Genomic DNA, 22,663 nt, shown 5'->3' with positions numbered 1-22,663 from the left:
TATATGGGTTATATATAATGATTTTTAGAAACTAAATTTAGAGACCTTTCCAAATATTTGTTCATTGAAAAATAACTTTTTTAAAAGATTTATTTATCTGAGGGAGAAAGTGAGAGTGTGCATGTATGAGTAGGGGAGACGCAGAGGGAAAGGGAGACAAACAGACTCCCTGCTGAGTGGAAAGCCTGGTGGTGGGCTGGATCCCAGGACCTTAAGATTATGACCCGAGCTGAAATCAAGAGTCAGATGCTCAACTGACTAGACACCCATACACTCTGAAAAATAAAAATATCAAACTCACTGTGTTGGGCACCTGGGTGGCTCAGTCAGTTAAGTATCTGTCTTTGACTCAGGTCATGATCTTAGGGTCCTGAGGTCGAGTTCCGACTGCTTCTCTCTCTCCCTCTCTCTCTCTCTCTCGGTCTCTCATGAATAAATAAAAATCTTCAAAAAAAAAAAAAAAAGAGTAAACCCATTGTGTTAACATAAAGAACATTTTTTTAATGAAAAAATAGCTGTTTCCCAAAACAGATATTTAGGGAGAGACTTGGAATTGTTTTACACAAAGTCTGCTTAATGTCTGGCTTAATAGGTGACATCTAGATTTTCATAGCTGCTTCTGCCTTCAATCTTTTATGTTTTTTGGTTGCAGTATCAGAAGTAAAACTGGTCTTTCATAGGTATATAATTGCAAAAGGGGGATTATTTTAATAGCTTTTCTATTTATGGAGATAGTCTTCTTTGATATTATTCTAAAACTCATAAAGAAGTAGTTTCTTAAGAGTTAATAATAGTGTGGTATCTGAAATTATTTTTTTTTAAAGATTATTTATTTATGTATTTATTTGTCAGACAGTAGGCAGAGAGGCAGGCGGGGGGCAGGGAGAAGCAGGCTCCCTGCTGAGCAGAGAGCCTGATGCGGGGCTCAATCCCAGGACCCTGGGATCATGACCCGAGCCTAAGGAGAGGCTTTATCCACTGAGCCACCAGGTGCCCCTGAAATTATTTTTTTTTAAAGATTTTAGTTATTTATGTAAGAGAGAGAATGAGAGAGAGAGAGAGCGAGAGAGCACGAGAGGGGAGAAGGTCAGAGGGAGACACAGAGTCCCTACTAAGCAGGGAGCTGGATGCGGTACTTGATCCCGGGACTCCAGGATCATGACCTGAGCCGAAGGCAGTTGCTTAACCAACTGAGCCGCTCAGGTGCCCTGGTAACTGAAATTACATCAGTGACCTTTTTATATGCTTACGTTCCAGATCCATAGGTGTATCAGTTAAGAGCCATTTTGGTTAAATGACTTTTTTTTATTAACAGACTTTATTTTTTGGAGCAGTTTTAGTTCACTGCAAAAGTAAATGGAAAGTACAGAGTGTTCCTATATATTCCCTGCCTCCTATTAAATGCACAGCTCCCACTATCAATATCCTCTAGCAGAGTGATACATTTATTACAATTGATGACCCTACATTGACGTACCATTATCACCTAAAGCCTGTAGTTTACATTAGGGATGTTTTAGGGTTTTGACAGGTATCTACCATTATAGTTTCACTCTCCTAAAAATTCTGTGTGCTCTGCCTGTTGATCCCTTCCTCTTCCCTTACTCATGGGAACCGCCTGTCTCTGTATATCTCCGTAGTTTTGCTTTTTCCAGAAGATCATATAGTTGGAAACATGTAGTATATAGTCCCTATGTGTGGTTTTGTAACATAGGCATTGGTCATTTGTGAAATACTTCTGAGTTAACACAGATCCAAATATTGACATATTTTATTATATAATATCATATTAAATCTTATAGCCTCTCAGAAACCCCACTGTATACACATGGTCTTATGAAAATAGTTTTGACCTAGTAGACTCCCTGAAAAGGTCTGGGAGACTCCCAGGAGCCTCTGAGCCATATTTTGAGAACTACTTTTCTAGTAATTTTGAGAACCACTTTTCTAGTACTTCTTTGGTTGTTATCGTATACATTTTAACCTTTAGACTCTCTGGAATTTTAAAATCTGAGCTGTGTGTAGGGCTACAAGTTAATATTTTTTTCTCAATGGCCATTAGTAGCTACTAGAACAATTATGTATCTTTTTCTTACTGATTAGAAGGGTAACCAGGCATAAAACCCCTCTTTAATGGGAAAATGACCTTGAGTTTACCCTCTTCTAGCACCATTTCTCTGGTTAAGATGGAATGTCATTTCCATTATAAGGTAACATTGCTTATGGTAGAATGATCCTTGAATTGGAACTGTATTTGGATAGAGAAGATTTTGAGTGGACTATACAGACCTTATTACCTGCGCTGTGTACAAGCAGTTTGACTTATGCAGGGACCGGTAAGTCAAAGGCTATTATAGGACACTGATTCCTGGGGCATATGAAGTTTATGTGGGTCATATGAAGCTTGTTCTGGGTGCTAGAAAATGGCTCTATATTTCTCTTAAGGATGATTGCTGAAGACAGCATAACTGAAGCTGCCGTGCTGGCATACTGTTTCCTGTTCTATATCCTACAAAGTTATCTATTTGATCCTATAGTGTGAAGATCAGTCTGTATCTGAGACCATTGCTCATAGTCATGCAAAGTGAGCTTTACCATTATAAACTGGATTCCTGTATATGTTTGAGTCTTTTTCTGGGCTATTTTTATACTGTATGTTCTTGTACGAGTAGCATACTTTTTAAAAAGAAATTGTGGCTCATTATAATTTTTAACATTGGTAGTACTGATCCCTTTTCATTAATCTTTTAAAAAATATTTGCTGGACTATTCTTTATTTTTCTATATGAATTGTTAAATTATATATTCTTTGATTTTTAATAACTTTTTTTTAGAGTTTATGTTTTTTGTCTTGTCACTTAAAATACCATCTGCATGGTTGGACAGATGCTCTTTGCCATTTGGGAGCAGGTGTCTTTTTGCACAAATTGAGCTGTTTTATTATAAGTTATTTCCTCCTTTCCCTCTGTCTCACCCTAGGCAACTGGCCAGTGCTCTGTTTTTCCAGCCTTCTGTTGCTGCTCAGTCAGCTCTCTGCATATCAGGCTGTGCCTTTGTTTATGCCTTTTAATCATACAGGACAGCAGTAGGGAGTGCAATAAAAGCAGCATCTTTTATAAGATTGCTTTGTTTTTTTGATGCTGGATTTAAAATTTGTTTTAACCAGTACCATTAGTTTTTTGTTCCTCAGAAGCATAGAGACAATAATATCTTTGACTATTAAATATCAAGAAGGCTCCTACTTAAGATTTATAATGGAAACAATTTGGGTAGCTACCATAATTACTTAAGTATTAAGCCTTACATTTTAGGGAGCAGGTTTAGGAAAGAACAATAGGACTTAATTAAGGTAGTATGGAGGCAAAATTATTGTGTCTCTTCTTGTGAATGGTAGATTTAATCTTTACTCTCCTGTTTGTTTTTTGAGGGTAAGTATTAAAGAAAACATGAAATAACAAAATGACCACCTTTGGTTTTCTAACTTGCTATGATGTAGAACAATGTTGCTTTGAGGACTCTGAATTAAACTAAATGGGTTCTCAAAAGGATAGTAAATAAACAACTCCTGACTTTCTCTTCTGTGTTATTAATGATTGACAACGTTTAGTGACCACTCTGTACTTGCTTTATTCCTCCTCTCTGCTATCTAACATGATTGCCGCTAGCTACATATGATTGTTTAAATTTCAGTATAATTTAATTACAATGAAAATAAAAAATTAATTCCTCATTAGCACTAGCCACAGTTAGAGTGCTCAGTGGCCACACAGGACAGAGTGAACATTTCGATCTTTGCAGAGTTTCATGAGACAGAGCTGCTTAAATCTCCTGGCTTCCTCTTGTGAGATAATTTTGTTTTCTATTTCAGAAAGAAGGTTGAGGCTCTTCTGCCATATTCATATATATTTCAGAAAGAAGGTTGAGGCTCTTCTGCCATATTCATATTTTTCTTGGCTCACAGAGTGGTTATTTCTCATTTATAAGGCTTATGCCTTTATTTTGCTTCTCTCAGGATTTTTATTCATTTGTTATCTCTTTTCTCTCTAGTATTTTCATTTTTTTGAAGTTGGAGTAGAGATAGAAAAGCTATAGTTGGGGCTTAACTGGCTGGCAGCTGCTGAGGTGTATGGTATTTTCTAGTGACATTCCTTTGAGAGTGGTCACCATTATTTGTCCTGTCTTCAGCTTTCAGCGTCTTGAAGCCAGTGTCATTTCAGTGTTCATCAAGTTTAGAAGGATAGAGTCATGCTACTCAAGGTCAACATAATAAACTAATAAAGACTCATATATATATATCAGGATGTCTTAGTACTCATTAATCATGAGAAAAATGACCAACAAGGAAACCACATATTATTGTCAGCTGGCCTGCCGTAGATGAATGAAATTTCAGATTGTAATCAAAGGGTTTCTGGATGTATAGGGGCGCTAAGTGAGAAGACTTAATTAGGTTATTTTAGTGTCCTCTATCTTTGAAAGTCTTGGGGATCAACCTCATCTTATGCATGTATCTTTTTTTTTTCTTATGCATGTATCTTGTCAGGTGGACTTAATATCAATTTTTAGGCTAATAGTGTTTCTTGAAAATTCTCTTTGCTGCTCTTTCTGCCAACTTTTTTAGCCTTCCAGAGGAACATCTTTCTTTCATTGATTTTTTTTTTTTTTTTTAAATTCAGGCAGGTCATGATTAGTTAAGGGTCAGTTTACTGTTTCAGTCATGCCAGGTACCTGCTGAGAGACCATCTCTAGTGTTTGTTTGTTTTTTTTTTAATTTATGAGAGAGACCGAGAGCGAGCGAGTACACGTGCACATGAGCAGGGGGTAGGGCCAGAGGAAGAGAGAGAAGCAGACTCTGCATTTAACAGGGAGCCCGTTCCAGGACTCAGTCCCAGGACCCAAGGATCAAGACCAGAACCAAAGGCATACGCTTAACGGATTGGGCCACCCAAGTGCCTCTCTGTTGTGGTTTCATTATTACTTTTTTTGCTTAAAGATTTGACTGTATTTCCATGTTTTAGGCAACCTAGCATGTACTGTTCTGTGTATTAATTATAGATTTCTGTTGCTGCTATGCCAGATTCCTTTCTAAGAGTTTTATTATTTTTTTTAAAAGATTTTATTTATTTATTTGACAGACAGAGATCTCAAGTAGGCAGAGAGAGAGAGGAGGAAGCAAGCTCCCTGCTGAGCAGAGGGCCTGATATGGGGCTTGATCCCAGGACCCTGGGATCATGAAGGCAGAGGCTTTAACCCAGTGAGCCACCCAGGCCCCTCTTTAGGAGTTTTCTTATTCTGTGATTCCCACATCTATATCTCTACAGCTGATCCATTTCCAAAGTCTACTCTCGTACTTGTAATTACAGAAACATCTAAATATATGATATTTCTGTTGAGTTATATCATCAAATTAAAAATACTAAAACTGAAGTTGTACTGTTTTCAGCACCCTCAAATCCATCAAAAATTATCTTACATCTCCTTTTCAGTTGTTGTTGTTGTTTTTAAGATTTTATTTATTTATTTGACAGACAGAGATCACAAGTAGGCAGAGAGGCAGGCAGAGAGAGAGAGAGAGGAGGAAGCAAGCTCTCTGCGGAGCGGACAGCCCGATGCGGGGCTCGATCCCAGGACCCTGGGATCATGACCTGAGCCGAATGCAGAGGCATTAATCCACTGAGCCACCCAGGCGCCCCTCCTTTTCAGTTTTTTAATTACTATTTATTTATAACCTCTTCTTCCTCCTTTCAGTTTTCTTAGTTATCACATTATCTTGCTTTTTTCTCTGACATGCTGTCTACTCATTTTTCTTCTCATTACTTCTACTCTGTTCTTTCTAAACTACCTCAGCAATCTCAGTTCTCCTCATGTTAATCTTACCTATTCTGTGTTTCCTCTCTGAACAGGAATTTTGGTTTAAGCATCTTTGTGTCTGAAACAGATAAGTCATTATTTCATGATCATATAATCTGATTATATTAGTTATTTACCACATTAAGCTACCTTAGTTCTATTTTATTCGCTTAGAATTTTTTTTTTTTTGAACTCTTTTTCAGTGTGATGAACAAGTCTGGTGTGAATCGTGTAGTTTGGAAACGACCTCGGCTCACTCACAATGGACCTGTTAGAAGGAGCACAGTTATTGACCAGATTCCTTTTCTGGCAGTAGCAAGAGCACTTGGTAAGTAGGACTTATATTTGGTAAATCATACTAGATTTTCTACAATGTATGGTGGTAACATAAAAGAGGAGACTAAGAACTAAATCCTCATTTGACTGATAATGGGGGTAGAAATACGCTGTTGTTATAGTAAATGCTTTAAAACTTAATGGAGGGGAAGGTTAAAATGGATTTCAGTGCTGGTTGCTCTTTAACCATGAGTCATGTTCAACATTTTGGTGATTCACACCAGTACTTAGGGAAGTATATATATGTCTAGGCTTGGTGTTATCCTTAAAATTATTTTTAAATGTGCTTCCCTACTTCAGCCTTTTATATTTCTCTTAAGAACCTTCAAAGGTCTCTTTCTCATTAGCTAGCAAAATAAATTGTTCATGACAAAATAAAAATACTTATTTTCGAATCTACCTGGTTTTGGATGCAAAAAGGGAGGGCATGCAGGTTAAGATAAGGAGTTTGGTGCAGACATTATGTGTGGTAGGCAAGAAATAAACCTTACAAGGGTTTATAGTAGACCATGATAAGGAATTTTATTTTATTCATTTTTTTCTAAAGATTTTATTTATTTATTTGATATACAGAGAAAGATCACAAGTAGGCAGAGAGGCAGGCAGAGAGAGAGAGGAAAGCAGGCTCCCTGCTGAGCAGAGAGCTTGACTTGGGACTCTATCCCAGGACCCTGAGATCATGACCTGAGCCGAAGGCAGAGGTTTTAACCCACTGAGCCACCTAGGCGCCTGGGAATTTTATTTTAAATACTTTCAGGAAGTAATTGAGTGGAGGAAGTATACCACAGTGGTGAAGAGATAGACTTTGGAGCCAAAATTCTTAGGGTCCAATGCCAATGTTGTTATTTACTGCACAATTACATATAGTAAGGCAAATCACTTACTATATATAAATTACTTAATATATGTGACAGTTTTTTCAGCTGTAAATGGGGCTAATAATGGTACCTGCCTCATTCAGTTGTGAGTATTGGATGACTTAATATATGTAAAGTGGTTAAAACAGTGCCTGACACATAATAAGTGTTCTGTAAATGTTACTGTTGCTGTTTATTGAAATAGGGCAGTGACATGATGCATGTTTTTAAAAAATTAATTTGTCAGGGAGAGTGTAAGCAGGGGGAACAGCAGGCAGAGGGAAAAGCACGCTTCCCACTGAGCAAGGAGCCTGATGTGGGACTGGATCCCAGAACTCTGGGATCATGACCTGAGCTAAAGGCAAAATGCTTAACTGAGCCACCCAGGTGTCCCCAGTTCTTTTACTTTCTTTCTTTTTTTTTTTTTTTAAGGGTCATTTTGGTGCTGTAGTGGGTAAAATTATAGGGTGATAAAATTGGAGGCAAAGGTACCATTGGGGGCCTGTAGCAGTATTCTAGGCACTCTACATATTTGTAGATTTTTGCAGAACTCAAAGGCTGTCTGTTTCTCAGGTTATTCATTAATAGTATAACCATGTGATATAATAGATCTTTCAGTTGTTAGCAAGGATAAAGAGGGAGGAATGTGATAATTGGCAAGTAATTAATATTACTAAAGAACAGCATTTTTTGTTTGTTTTGTTTTTAAAGATTATTTATTTTAGAGGACAGGAGCCGGAGGGGCCGAGGGAGAGGGAAGGAGAATCAATCTCAAGCTAAATCTGTGCTCAGTGCGGAGCCCAACAGGGGGCTTGATCCTAGGACCTTGACATCACGGATTTGAGCTAAAACCAAGAGTCAGACACTTAACCTGACTGCGCCTCCCAGGCATCTCAAGAACAGAAGGTTTTTTTATGGGGAACCCAACTAATTATACTGAGGGCAAGGTCTTACTTCAGATTCAAACTGAGGGGTAAATTGAGGAGTGCCTGGGTGGCTCAGTGGGTTAAAGCCTCTGCCTTTAGCTCAGGTCATGATCCCAGGGTCCTGGGATTGAGTGCCACATGGGGTTCTCTGCTCAGCAGGGAGCCTATTTCCCCCTCTCCCCAACTCTGCCTGCCTGCCTACTTGTGATCTCTCTCTGTCAAATAAATAAATAAAATCTTAAAAAAAAATATTGAACTTTCAATTTAGAAAAATAGATGCCAAGTTATTTTGTATATATGAAGTGTGTGTGCCAAGCATTTTAAGCCTTGAAACTCATAAGAGATTGTGTAGTGGAAAAGTAGGAACAGATGAAGGACTGGCAGAAAGAGCAGGAAAACCAACTGGTTTTTCTGTTTCAGACTTTCTACTTTCTACTTTTCTTTTTGACTTCTGTATCTCTAGAGTAATTCAGACAAGAAGTAATCTAACTCCTACTTGAATATCTTCAGTAAATCTTAATATTTCAAAGTACAAACTCTTGCATAATTGTCAGTTAAAATCTGCCACATGAATCTTTCAGATATTGACTCTAGTTTTATGTGCTGAGTCAAAAACAGGGCAGTGTATTTATTTTTCCTTTTGCATAATGACCATCATTTACCTATTCAAAATTAGCTAGCATGTTTTTCTAGTCTTTCCTCTAGGCTTCAGACCCTTCATTATTCTTGTCATATTGCTTTATTTCTTCATTAAATGTTCCAGAATTGAGGATATTCTGCAAGATGTGGTCTGAACAGTTTGAAGTATGATGGAAATATTTTATTCCTGCTACCTGAGCATTGTACTTCTGCTTGTAGAGTCCTGGAATCTGTCATTAGCTTTTAGTAATCATACCACATTTGTTGGTTTATTGAAATAGCTCCAGTCGTTAGATATTTTTCTTATGAACTGCTACCAGTCAGATTTCTCTATTACATACACTTTGGTTTTTATTGGAGTAGTATGAGGGTGGGGAGGCAGAGACAGAATTAATAGCAGCATTGAATGAGCTTCTTATAGAATATCTAGTCAGTCCAAAAGGTATCGATTACTGTATTTGGAGAGAGATATTGATGTGATTTTTAAAGAAGATTTTATTTATTTACTAGAGCACAAGCAGGGAGAGGGGCAAAGGGTGGGAGACAGGGAGATAATCCCAAGCAGACTCTGTGGTGACGTGGAGCCTCATTGGGGCTCAGTCTGATAACCCTGAGATCATGATCTGAACCAAAACCAAGAATCGGGCACTTAACGGACTGAGCCTCCTAGGCATCCCATCTGTGTTTTTTCCTTAGCTTGATTCAACATTTGTTATCTATGTAGAGAGAAAGAAATATAGTCCTCAATGTTTATTTTACACAGATACTCAAAAGTACTTAAGGAGTGGTATATCAGCATTGTTTTAAAATATCTCCCCATAAACTGCTTTTAGTTGCAAAAGAGAAAAAATAGTAATTAAGGGGTGCCTGGCTGGCTCAGTTGGAAGAACATGCAACTCTTAATTTCCAGGTGGTGAGTTATAACCCATATTGGGTGTAGAGATACTAAAAATTAATAAACTTTTAAAAAAGAAAAAACTAGTAATTAGAGAACAGAGAAATCAGGCAGTACCTTGACTAAATAATCAAAATTATCATTACTAATGAGGAATAGTGCTGAGACTGACACAATATTCCCTATGTAGTATTCTGGCCAAGATGTATAACCTAAAGAAATGTTATAAGTGCATGCTATTCCTGATCCTAGGCCAAAGCCTATAAAAGATCCGGAGCCTGGGATCATGACCTGAGCCAAAGGCAGACTTTTAACTGACTGAGTCACCCAGGTGTCCACAAATAAATAAAATTTTAAACTTTTTTTTTTTTTAACTTGTTGCATGGTAATACTTACTGGATCATAGTAAATTATAGTATTTAGCACCATTCTTATGGTTTATGACCATTTTTAATCTAGCTTTTTGGGAAAGAAAAGTTTGCTTAACAGAAATTGGTACCATTTTTAGAAACTCATGAGGATTAGAATTACTTGCATACAGATATAACAAAGGTGCCTTCTAGTGGCTGTGTGATAGAATTGTATGTGAATCTTGCAAATCATTTATTCCTTGAACAGATACTTACTGAGTGCAATATGTGCTAAGCATGTGGTCTTTGTCCTCTTGGAAGCTTACAGTATAGAGAAGGGGAGAAGCATTCATCGGATCACAAAACGAGTTGAAAAATTACATCTCTAGGGGCGCCTGGGTGGCTCAGTGGTTTGGGCTGCTGCCTTCGGCTCGGGTCATGATCTCAGGGTCCTGGGATCGAGCCCCGCATCGGGCTCTCTGCTCCGCAGGAAGCCTGCTTCCCTCTCTCTCTCTCTCTCTCTCTCTCTCTCTGCCTGCCTCTCTGCCTACTTGTGATCTGTCTGTCAAATAAATAAATAAAATCTTTAAAAAAAAAAAAAAAGAAAAATTACATCTCTAAATACTTAAATATGTGCTAATGAGAACTTAAAATAAGGGTATTATACCTAGCTGGAGAGGCAAGAGATATTTGATACTGAGCTGAAGTTTGAAGAATTACTAGTTGTTAAGAGAGGAAGAACGTGTGTTCTAAGCATAGGAGCTGCATCTGCAAGCAGCTCTGATAAGAGGAAGGAAGGTGAGAATAATAAGGAACTCTGACAAAGCCCAGTGTAGCTGGAACAGAGATATGAAAATAAGAGGCATGGATAAAATGGCTTTTTTTTAGATTGTGGTTAAGAGTTGTAAATTAGGGGGGCGCCTGGGTGGCTCAGTGGGTTAAGCCGCTGCCTTCGGCTCAGGTCATGATCTCAGGGTCCTGGGATCGAGTCCCGCATCGGGCTCTCTGCTCAGCAGGGAGCCTGCTTCCTCCTCTCTCTCTCTCTCTCTCTGCCTGCCTCTCTGCCTACTTGTAATCTCTGTCTGTCAAATAAAATAAATAAAATCTTTAAAAAAAAAAAAAGAGTTGTAAATTAGGAATAAGACTAAGCTATTGCAGAGTGGGAGTGGAAACAACTAAATTTGGGTATACGTATGTTTTTAATTATGACAAAGATACATAATTTTGCTATCTTAACCATTTTAAGTTTACAAGTCAGTGGTGGTATTAAGTTCATTTACATAGTGTTTTGCAACCATCACCATCCATCTTAAATATGTTTTATTTTTTATTTAAAGATTGTATTTATGTATTTGAGAGAGAGAGATAGCAAGAGAGAGCATGAGCAAGGAAGAGAGAGAAAAGAGTTTCCTTGCAAGCAGGGAGCCCGATTTGGGGGTTGATCCAAGGACTCAGATCATGACCTGAGCCGAAGGCAGGTGCTTAACCGACTGAGCCACCCAGGCACCCCTTAAATTTATGTTTTCAAGGGATGATTTTTGGTTGCAGTTTAAAGATTTTATTTATTTATTTGACAGAGAGAGAGAGTGACAGAGGGAACCCAAGCAAGGGGAGGGTTAGAGGAAAGGGAGAGGCAGGCTCCCCACTGAGCAAAGAGCCTGCCGCAGGGCTCCATCCCAGGACCCTGGGATCAGTGACCTGAGCCAAAGGCCGATGTTTAATAACTGAGTCACCCAGGTGCCCATTGGTTGTGGTTTAAAGAATAGATGAATTGAGGCTCTTTGGAAGTGCTCTGTAGGAAGCCACTCAGAGAGTAGGGGGAAATGTTAAGTCACTAGAGGTAAAGACTACTGGGTATCCTGTGCACTGTGGGCTGCCATGTGCCACAGAAGCCAGCAGAGAACATACTGAAACCAGAAGAAAGGCCTTTTTCTCCTCTGGTGTCCTTCCAGTGCCCCTACTAAGGACAAAAAGGGAAATGGTCATCAAGGAGACAACTAACAACATTTGCCGCAATGTCCAAAGGCTCTCCCTTTACTACAGGAATGATATTCTTTGATCCTATTTTGGTGTACAAACAGTAGACCAATGATAGAAACACTTAATTCAAGGCCCAGTTCTGATCGTTGCTCATTTTACCTCGGGTAAAGCCAGGATTCTCTAAACTGATTAAATAAGGGAACCGTGCCTATGTCATATGTTCTTAAATCTGACTATGAATACAACTCACCTAGTGAGTTTGTTAAAAATTCACATTCCAGCAAATTTCACCGGCAAATTTAAAGCAACTTGAGCACTAAAACAATAATAAAAGGGGCACCTGGGTGGCTCAGTCAGTTAAGTGTCCAACTCTTGGTTTCAGCTCAGATCATGATTTCAGAGTTGTGAGAATCCATAAGCTTATAAAGAAAGATACTGAAAAGATTATAAATAAAACTTCAAAAAAAAAAAAGAGAAAAAGAAGTAAATGCATCTTTGTAAGTCTACTTGGATTATAATTAGCTTTTAGTGGTTGCATGGTTTGTTTGTTTTTTTTTAAGATACTATTTTTACATAATCTGTATGCCCAGTGTGGGGACTTGAACCTGCAACACCAAGATCAAGAGTGGCACACTCCAGTAACTGAGCCAGCCAGGTGCCCCATGTGTGGGTTTTTTTTTTTTTTTTTTTTTTTTTTTTTTTTTTTTTTTTGCTACTCTGAGAGATGAATTGCCACTTTACCTTTCAAGGGGCTCATTTGGCAATGAATTTTGCTATTTTAAAGTAGAACAATTGATTTGAATTACTTGTCCCTTAGACTGTGAATGTGTTTTAATTGGACAATACTTTTGATAGGACCTAATGAAGGGAAGTTTAAGTAAGGCAGAGAAAGGACAAAGAGATTTACTCTTGGTTAGCAGTAAGTCAGACCTGCTGAAAGAGTGCTAAAACCACTCATTTGTCTGAAAACCTTTTGCTTCTATTTGGTTTAAAATATTTTCTTTCTGTCTTTATTTGAGAGAGAGATGGCAGGAGCAGAGGGGAAAGGGAGAAGCATGCTCCCCACTTAGCAGGGAGCCTGACTTGGGACTCAATCCCAGGACCCTGGGATCATGACCTGAGGCAGACAGATGCTTAACTAACTGAGCCACCCAGGTGCCCCAAACCTTTTGCTTGTAATTTAGGCCTTTACCCAGAGTATTTCACAACAAACAAAAGAGATAGAGATTAATGTTTTCTTCTTTTTGTCTATTCTTTCCCCAGTTTGGAGGAGTAGAAAAAGTTAGATAGCTCCACTTAACTTTGTCTTATATATCACAGAAAAATAAGAGTTCCCTTCCTCACTTCCTCCCTCCCTTCCCCCCCTTTTTAAAAATGATTTTATTTATTTATTTGACAGAGAGATCACAAATAGGCAGAGAGGCATGCAGAGAAAAGGTGGAAACATGCTCCCTGCCAAACAGAGAGCCCGATGCGGGGCTCGATCCCAGGACCCTGAGATCATGACCTGAGCTGAAGGCAGAGGCTTAACCCACTGAGCCACCCAAGCACCCCACCTTCCCCCTTTTTTAAAGATTTCTTTATTTGAGAGAGAGAGAGAGAAAGAGAGCACAAGCTAGGAGGTGGGTAGAGGGAGACTGAGAAGGGATAAAGAATCTCTAGCATACTCCTCATGGAGTGGGAAGCCTGTCGCAGGGCTTGATTCCACGACCCTGAGATCATGACCTGAACCTAAAGCAAGAGTCAGACACTCAACTGACTGTGCCACCAGGTGCCCCAAGTAGTTTTTATTTTATTTTATTTTTAAGATTTTATTCATTTATTTGACAGAGAGAGAGATTACAAGTAGGCAGAGAGGCAGGCGGAGAGAGAGGGGGAAGCAGGCTCCCCACCGACCAAAGAGCCCGATGTGGGGCTAGATCCCAGGACCCTGAGATCATGACCTGAGCCGAAGGCAGAGGCTCAACACACTGAGTCACCCAGGTGCCCCAGTTTTGTTATGTTTTTTTCTTAAATCAGGTATGGATTTTGAATGTTATCAATTGCTTTTCTGCATCTATTTTGATGAATGTGTAGATTCTCTCCTTTAATCTGTTGACAAAATATTACTAGCCTGGAAATAACACTTTTTGCTTATTTCTGCCTCCACCCCCAGGTGATTTGTGGAGCTATGATTTCTTCAGTGGTGAATTTGTAGTGTCACCTGAACCAGACACAAGTGTCCACACTCTTGACCCCCAGAAGCACAAGTATATTATCTTGGGGAGTGATGGACTTTGGAATATGATTCCACCGCAAGATGCCATCTCAATGTGCCAGGACCAAGAGGAGAAGAAATACTTGATGGTGAGAAGTAACTCAATAATTTGATATTGTTGTCTATACATTGTTCTGCTACTTTGTCATAGGTCTAAGGATGTTCACTTTGAGTAGGTATTCCATTTGCCTGGCTCTAGAATTACATAAAACAAACTTTGCAGCTCATAAAGGGAATGAGACAGGATATAAATTAGATAAACACACAACCACAGACTTTGTTATGAATAGCCCTTAGTGGCCTATGAAACCTCATTAATTCTTTTTAAAAAATTGAGATGTAATTCATATACCACAAAATTTTACATTTTTTATTTTTTATTTTATTTTAAGATTTTATTTATTCGATGCAGAGAGAGACCACACAAGCAGGGGGTAGTGGCAGGCAGAGGGAGACAGAGAGAAGCAGGATCCGTGGGATCATGACCTGAGCCAAAGCCAGTTGCTTAACCAACTGAGCCACCCAGGCGCCCAAAATTTTACCTTTTTAAAATGTATAACTCAGGGGCACCTGGATGGCTCAGTCATTAAGTGTCTGCCTTTGGCTCGGGTCCTGATCCCAGAGTCCAGGGATCGAGCCCCGCATTGGGCTCCCTGCTCAGCGGGAAGCCTGTTTCTCCCTCTCCCACTCCCCCTGCTTGGGTTCCCGCTCTTGCTGTATCTTCTATCAAATAAATAAATAAAACCTTAAATAAAAAATCCTCTTAAAAAAAATGTATAGGGCGCCTGGGTGGCTCAGTGGGTTAAGCCGCTGCCTTAGGCTCAGGTCATGATCTCAGGGTCCTGGGATCGAGTCCCACATCGGGCTCTCTGCTCAGCAGGGGGCTGCTTCCCTTCCTCTCTCTCTGCCTGCCTCTCTGCCTACTTGTGATCTCTCTCTGTCAAATAAATAAATAAAATCTTTTAAAAAAATGTATAACTAACTCAGTAGTTCTTACTATATTCTCTAAGTTGTGCAACCGTTACCACTATATCATTCCAGAACATTTTATCACTACCTCCAAAACCAATAATTGCCAGTAGTCATTCACTGCCTCCTGTTATCCCCACCCACTGGCAACCACGGATCTTTCTGTCTCTCTTTATATTGGCCTGTTTTGGATATTTCATGTAAAGAGATCATATAATATGTGACCTCCATATTTGACTTCTTTCACTTAAGCATAGTATTTTCAAGGTTCATCCATGTTGCTTGTAAATAAAAGTACTTTATTCCTTGTTAGGGCTGAATAATTTTCCATCAACGGATATACAACATTTAATTATCCATCCATTTACCAGTTGATGCATATTTGCGTTGTTTCCACTTTGGGGCTCTTATGAATGAATGACTTTTGTGAACATTCACATACAAGTTTTTGTGTGGATATGTTTTCATTTCTCTTAGGTATATACAGCACCATACAGGTATTTTCTCTTCTTTATAATTTTTTTCCCTAGCTTTATTTTATTTTATTTTATTTTTAAGATTTTTATTTATTTATTTAACAGACAGAGATCACAAGTAGGCAGAGAAGCAGGCAGAGAGAGAGGAGGAAGCAGGTTCCCAGCTGAGCAGAGAGCCCGATGTGGGCCTCGATCCCAGGACCCTGGGATCATGACCTGAGCCGAAGGGAGAGGCTTTAACCCACTGAGCCACCCAGGCGCCCTCCCTAGCTTTAAGAATGCAGTATATAATACAGATAATATGCAAAATACATGCTAATCAACTTAATTTTATTGGTAAGACTTGTGGTCAACAGTAGGCTATTAGTAGTTAAGTTTGAGGGGAATCAAAAGTTATACATGGATTTTCATTTGTATGGGGGAGTTGGCATCTCCAACGTCCCCCATTGTTCAAGGGTCAATTGTATATATTTAACAGTTGTTTATATTTTCTTGTCTCTGAATTTTGTTCATATTCTTTGACAAAATTTTATTGTCATTGATTTGTAGAAGCTCTTATTTTAGGAGAAGATTGGCCCTTTGCAATAAGGGTTTTTTTTTTGTTTTTTGTTTTTTGTTTTTGCCATGCCTGATTATCTCGTTTGCGAATTGTTTATCTGTAATAACTTGGATGTTTACTTTCCATTTTAGATAACTTCTGTATAACTTTTCCTATTACAGTGAAGACTGAGTTTCTTGCTACTAAAAAGATAAAAACACAGGTCGAATTTAACCACAGGATAAGGCCTTGTCTTAATATTTAAAAAAATTAGAGCAGTACTCTTAACATAGTTATGGGGTCTATGGATAATGTTTGAAATTTAGGAAATTTTACTTATGTGAGCCATATTGAATACTTTGTTTTTAATTTGATACTTTGTTTTTAATTTATAGTGGGAACTAAATCTGAGTTGTTAACCTTCTCTCTCTTTGTTCTTTTAACTACAGGGTGAACATGGACAGTCTTGTGCCAAAATGCTTGTGAATCGAGCACTAGGCCGCTGGAGGCAGCGTATGCTTCGAGCAGATAATACTAGTGCTATAGTGATCTGCATTTCTCCAGGAGTGGACAGCCAGGGAAATTTCACCAGTGAAGATGAGCTCTATCTGAACCTGACTGATAGTCCTTCGTATAATAGTCAAGAAACCTGCGTGATGACTCCTTCTCCATGTTCTACACCGCCAGTCAAGGTATACAGTTCTCTATAGTATTTGAGGTTTTTAAATAGAATTTCTTTGGTTAGAATTGCCTGAAAAGTTTTTCAGATTCTTTGTATCATAGGATTTTGGATTTGAACTGGGTTCAAGAAAGTGATGGATCGGGGCGCCTGGGTGGCTCAGTGGGTTAGGCCGCTGCCTTCGGCTCGGGGTCCTGGGATCGAGCCCCGCATCGGGCTCTCTGCTCGGCGGAGAGCCTGCTTCCTCCTCTCTCTCTTCCTGCCTCTCTGCCTGCTTGTCTGCTTGTCATCTCTCTCTGTCGAATAAATAAATAAAAAAAAAAAAAGAAAAAGAAAGTGATGGATCTTTGTCATGTAACTTTTACTATCATTGATTCATCTTCCCATCAGTACTGTTCTGCATGCCAGCTGTGTGCACAGTGCTTAATAGAAAGGAGATGTACATAACAATATTTTAACAATCCCCTTCTAATACTATGTACATTTATAAACATTTAAGTTTGGAAGTACTTTTGTATATATTTCATTTGAACCTCATAAATGGAATGGGTAACTAGTGTAGAGATTATTCCATCTTACAGATAATAAGACTGAGAGATTAAGCAATTCGGATAAGATCACACAGACTACAGACTGAAGTGGACCTTAGGATATCAGATCTTAGAACTGGTTGTCTAATAACATGGACAAGAAACATTATTCCTCTTCTTAGATAATTTTGAATGAGTTTAAGATAAGCTGTGAAGTAAATTTAAATGGTACTGCATTTCCCTTTTTATTATTTCATCCCAGTATTTTCCTACTAAAAATTGGTAGTACTGATAACTGCTTTGTTATACGTGGGACTTCTGAGAATGTGCTTTTATTTTTGTATTTTTGAGAGAGCATGTGTGAGTGAGGGGCAGAGGAGAATAGGAAGTGAGAGAATCTTCAGCAGGCTCCACACCCAATGCGGAGCCCAACGCCAGGCTCGATCTCACAACCTGAGTTGAAACCAAGAGTCAATCACCCAATCCACTGAGCCACTCAGGGGCCCCTATATAAAATGTTTTTTAAATTATTTTTGAAAATCTGGAGACCTAATGATATAATAATAAAGATAAGGAGATTTATGTATACCCTAACTTATATTTAGGCATTGGTAGTTAACTAGTTGGCCCCACCAAAATATAGGAAAATATTTGGAGCCATTCAGAATAATTAGTGATGTTAGCTCTGACCTAACAAGTAAATAAAGACAAATCTCTGCCCAAGAAATTGTGTTTTATCTTAATTGACAACCACGACTACACATGTAATCTATTGATTTATTTTCTTGGTAAAATAATCCCACATTTAGTAACATCTAGATAAATAGAATGATATTTTGGTCAGCTTAGTTTTTAATACTTTCCCACATTTAGAGTAGGCATTTGAGACTAGGTTTATCTATTTATAGACATGTCAACTTCTGTATGGATCCTAAGGTATCCAAGTAGTCAGATCTTTGTTTTGGGATGAATATGGTAGAAATACCTCTGTTTAAGTGATATATCACTCTGACACACATTTTTCTCTGTCCTTTCTTTAGGGCAAAACTAAATTTAGCTTTTTGTTTGCTTTTGATTATTTTAAATTTTATTTGTTTATATGACAGAGAGTGAGAGAGATTGCACAGCAGGGCGAGCAGAAGGGAGAGGGAAAAGCAGGTGCCCTGCTGAGCAGGGAGTCCGATGAGGGGCTGGATCATGACCTGAGCCGAAGGCAGACACTTAACTGACTGAGCCACCCAGACACCCCAATATAGTTCTTTTTAAATAAGCCAAGAGTTATTGGAAGGAGGAATGAGGAAGGGAGTTCTTTCAGAAAATTAGCTTTTAGTTTCAGTTATGTTCTAGGCACAATTTTCAGTTAGATTTAATGTTGGATTATAAGATTGATGGAGCAAGGAAGTTGATCTCTGAAGTGGTAAAACTTTTAAAATTTGTGTTTTTAGGAGGTAATCTCTCAATATTACATTTTATGTACATGTAAGAAGATTTAGCAATACAGGTAATTCATCTGGGATGAGTCTGAGAAGTCTGAGCAATTGCCTGTGCTAACAGATGCAGTGTATTCCCGCAGAATGCCAATAAAAAGAGCAGGAAAAGGAAAAGTTCAAGGAGGAAGTGGGGGAAGAAAAGCCAGCACACATGTAGTGTCAGAATAATAATCTTGTGAATTTAAAAAGACAGAACAGTGGCACCTGGTTGGTTTAGTTGGTTACATGGGTGCTTTTGACTCAGATCATGATCTCTGGGTCCTGGAATCGAGCCCTGCATCGAGCCCTGAATTGGTCTTCTTACTCAGTGGGGTGTCTGCTCCTCTCTCTCTTTCTTCCCTTCTGAGCCTCCCCACTTCTTTTTCTCTCTCTCTCAAATAAATAAAGTCTTTTAAAAAATAAAATAAAAAGAACACAACAGAAATTAAAATAAATCGTATTAACTCTGAAATTGTTCCACTGGTTTTCTTTTATAAAGGAATTCCATCTAATAGCTAACCTTATTTTACAAACTAGAGCAGCATGTTCTATTCCTACCAATGGCTTGGTTATTACTTTCTTTTGCCTAATTTAGTGATGTGACTGGTAGTAGGAAGCCTTCTCTGTCTGCCTGATCTTACTGTAAATCCTTTTTTCTTTATTAAAGCAGGACAAACTCTGGCTCAACAATTTATTATGAGTAGGTATAGTTTTCTGTGATTATCCAGAACATGCTTGTGACCAGGGTAGGTATTGGAATCAACCTATTGCAAAAGGATGAGCTCACATACATCTCTTGCTGATATTTTTGAAAGCCATATGTAAATATTCTGGAATGAAGATTATCCTGTTACCTTTCTCAACACTGATACTTTGAAACAAGATTGCTACCTAACACCTAGTCAGTGTTAAAACAGATAAGAAAAGGGGCTGGGTGGCTCAGTTGGTTAAGGTCTGCGTTTGGCTCAGGTCATGATCCCAGGGTCTTAAGATGGAGCCTGCATTTGGGGGGGTGGGTTCCCTGCTCAGCAGGGAGCTTTCTTCTCTTTTTCCCTCTGCCATTCCCTCTCCCTTGTGCTTTTTGGCTCTCTCTTACTTCTCTGTCAAATAAATAAAATCTTTAAAATATAAAATAAAACAGATAAGAATAATTGTGGTTTCAGTAAACTATGCAGTGTTAAAGAAATAAATGAATCAATTCTTTCTGCAGAAAGAAAGAGTATTTTCCTAGTAAAAAAAGAAAAAAAACCCACCAAAAAAAGCAGCAGCAGCAGAAACAGCAATGTTTTTGAGGCAGTCCCAAATTAGGAACCGGGGTTTCTCATCTCTAGCTTCCAGTTGACCTAAAGTCAATACATTTTTTTCCATTAAAGTATGTTCATTCATGTTTATGGTGAGATTGAAATGCTTTTGGGTGGCTTAAATTTCCCTTTTCTTCTCAATTCTAGAACCATTAAAGGAAACATTCTTTTTATAAGTATACTTTTCTATAGCGTTTTTTTGAAAGGCATTTATTTCTAAGGGATTTTTATATCAGAGGAAGACCAGATAATATGTTTTCATTTATCCTTCTACAAAGGGTTTACTTCAGATTATATTAATATTTTAATAAATGACTTGATTAAAGGAGAAAAGATTTGAGGGAAATGTTATGTACTTGAGGGAGACAGTATTTATGCTTAAACTCTGTTCTTGAGGAACTATTAACAATGATTTTATAAAGTATTAGTACTATGAGAGATTTGGGTTTGATAGGAAAAATATTCTGAGTATATGTAGATCTAGGACACTGTATCTAAACGAGTGGTGCATATCTAAATGACCTGTCAAGCTTTTAAAAAAAGAATACCTGAAAGTTTCCATATAATTTTCATTTATTTCTTTGAGAGTTGCCCCAGCCATGTTCTCTAGATTCTCAGACATCCTGCTTTTCTCAAGTTCTAGAACAGTCTCTAGTGTTTGGGAGATAGGTACAAAGCAAGAGTACGAGTTTGCAGTATGACATTATTGCTTTAATGTTGCAGTTTACATTTTCTCTACTACTGAATATTCAGAAATGAGAATATAGAAAAAAATAAGTAAGAAATTAACCAACCAACCAAATTTTTCACTTATTCTAATGAAACTTCATCTTGTCTTCTAATGATTAAGCTGAATTCTATGATAAATTATTTATTTGGCTTACCTTTCTTGTTTTTTAGTCACTGGAGGAGGACCCATGGCCACGGCTGAACTCTAAGGACCATGTACCTGCCCTTATTCGTAGTAATGCCTTCTCAGAGAATTATGTAGAAGTCCCAGCGGAGGTAGCTCGAGGGAATGTCCAGCCGGCAGTCATACCCTCAAAAGATCCAGAGCCACTTGAAGAAAATTGCACTAAAGCCCTGACTTTAAGGATACATGATTCTTTGAATAATAGCCTGTCAGTTGGCCTTGTGCCTACCAATTCAACAAATACCATCATGGACCAAAAAAATGTAAAGATGTCAACTCCAGGTCAAATGAAAGCCCAAGAAGTTGAAAGAACCCCTCCAGCAAACTTTAAAAGGACATTAGAAGAATCCAATTCTGGCCCTCTCATGAAGAAGCACAGACGAAATGGTTTAAGTCGAAGTAGTGGTGCTCAGCCTGCAAGCCTCCCCACCAGCTCACAGCGAAAGAACTCTGTTAAACTTACCATGCGACGCAGACTTCGGGGCCAGAAGAAAATTGGAAATCCTTTACTTCATCAGCACAGAAAAACTGTTTGTGTCTGCTGAAATGTATATGAAAAATGTTTTTTTTCCAAACTTAGGATTTAAGAGGGCTTTTTGAAGTTGGTGCAGAACTTGAACTTTTTTTAAGGGGACAAAATAAAAATAGTATACAGTTTGACTTTTTGGAATTCAACAGTTTTATCTTGGCCTTGTACTTGCTTGTATTATAAATGTGAATTTTGTAGATGTTAGGGTATAAGTTGCTGTAAAATGTGTGTAAATTTGTATACTTTCACACAAACTCAGTCTCTTACTCTGATACACAGTAAATGTAACAACAGGGCTAAAAGTTAAAAAAAATCAAAAGAATCTATTAGATTTTAGAAATACATTTAAACTTTTAAAAATGCTTATTAAGAAATTTGTATAAGTCACTTGTGATGAAAACTACACAACTTTTTAAAGTAAATTATTAAGCAAACTGGAAAAGTGATGTATTTTCATAGTGACCTGTGTTCCACTTAATGTTTCTTAGAGACAGCTAGTGTCTTTTAAAAATTATTTTTTATTTCTAATTTCATAATTCAGAACTAAATTTTTCATAGCAAAAGTGTTGAGCCATGCTGAAAGTAGCTTGGTGTTAGTCTCCCTGTTCTAATTAAAATACTATGCAGTATCTCTTAATTCAGTAGCATTTTCTGAAACCTTAATCATCCGATATACTCCCCAAATCTTTGGAGTAGAAGGAGGTGTGTTTGCCTAAAAAGGTGTCCCTCTCAATCATCCCAGACACTCAGTGGCATTATTAGGTTTTAAAGTAGTTATTCTTTTCTCGTGTTTGCATAAAATATGTGAAGTTTTTCTTGCTATTTCAATAACAGATGGTGCTGCTAATTCCCAACATTTCTTAAATTATTTTATATATCATACAGTTTTCATTGATTATGTGGATATATGTTTGTTCATCTAATAAATCAGTGAACTGTTCCTGATGTTGCTGGATTTTTGTTGGTTTGTTTTAATGATAGAAACTTTGTGTTTTGCCTTGATCATGCTTTAGAGTAACAACTTAAAAATATATGTAATGTTTATTTTTGTACTCTTCACTTTTTAATTTTAATTTAGAATACATTGAAACAGGCCAAATACCAACAAAAGAATATGGTTAAGAATATGGTGAAGCTAGTTATGGCTTATAAACATTTGATGAGATACT

The 22,663-nt window shown here is 38.0% G+C and overlaps 1 protein-coding gene across 2 annotated transcripts in view; it reads left to right on the top strand.

Moving 5' to 3' along the window:
- The window catches only part of PPM1D (protein phosphatase, Mg2+/Mn2+ dependent 1D), a 42,535-nt gene extending 20,096 nt beyond the window's left edge, over positions 1 to 22,439 (top strand). For both annotated transcript variants that reach the window (XM_059379065.1, XM_059379064.1), the window contains exons 3-6: positions 6,054 to 6,178; positions 13,989 to 14,179; positions 16,523 to 16,765; positions 20,953 to 22,439. In XM_059379065.1, coding sequence (XP_059235048.1) covers positions 6,054 to 6,178; positions 13,989 to 14,179; positions 16,523 to 16,765; positions 20,953 to 21,510 — 1,117 coding nt within the window. In that variant the 3' untranslated portion in view covers positions 21,511 to 22,439. The remainder of the gene's footprint in view (positions 1 to 6,053; positions 6,179 to 13,988; positions 14,180 to 16,522; positions 16,766 to 20,952) is intronic.
- The last annotated feature ends 224 nt before the right edge of the window (positions 22,440 to 22,663 follow it).

This window comes from Mustela nigripes, chromosome 16, assembly GCF_022355385.1.
Source record: "Mustela nigripes isolate SB6536 chromosome 16, MUSNIG.SB6536, whole genome shotgun sequence".
Classification (NCBI taxonomy): Eukaryota; Metazoa; Chordata; class Mammalia; order Carnivora; family Mustelidae; genus Mustela; species Mustela nigripes.
Note: the sequence above shows the minus strand (reverse complement) of the source record. Positions and strands in the feature narration are given on the sequence as shown.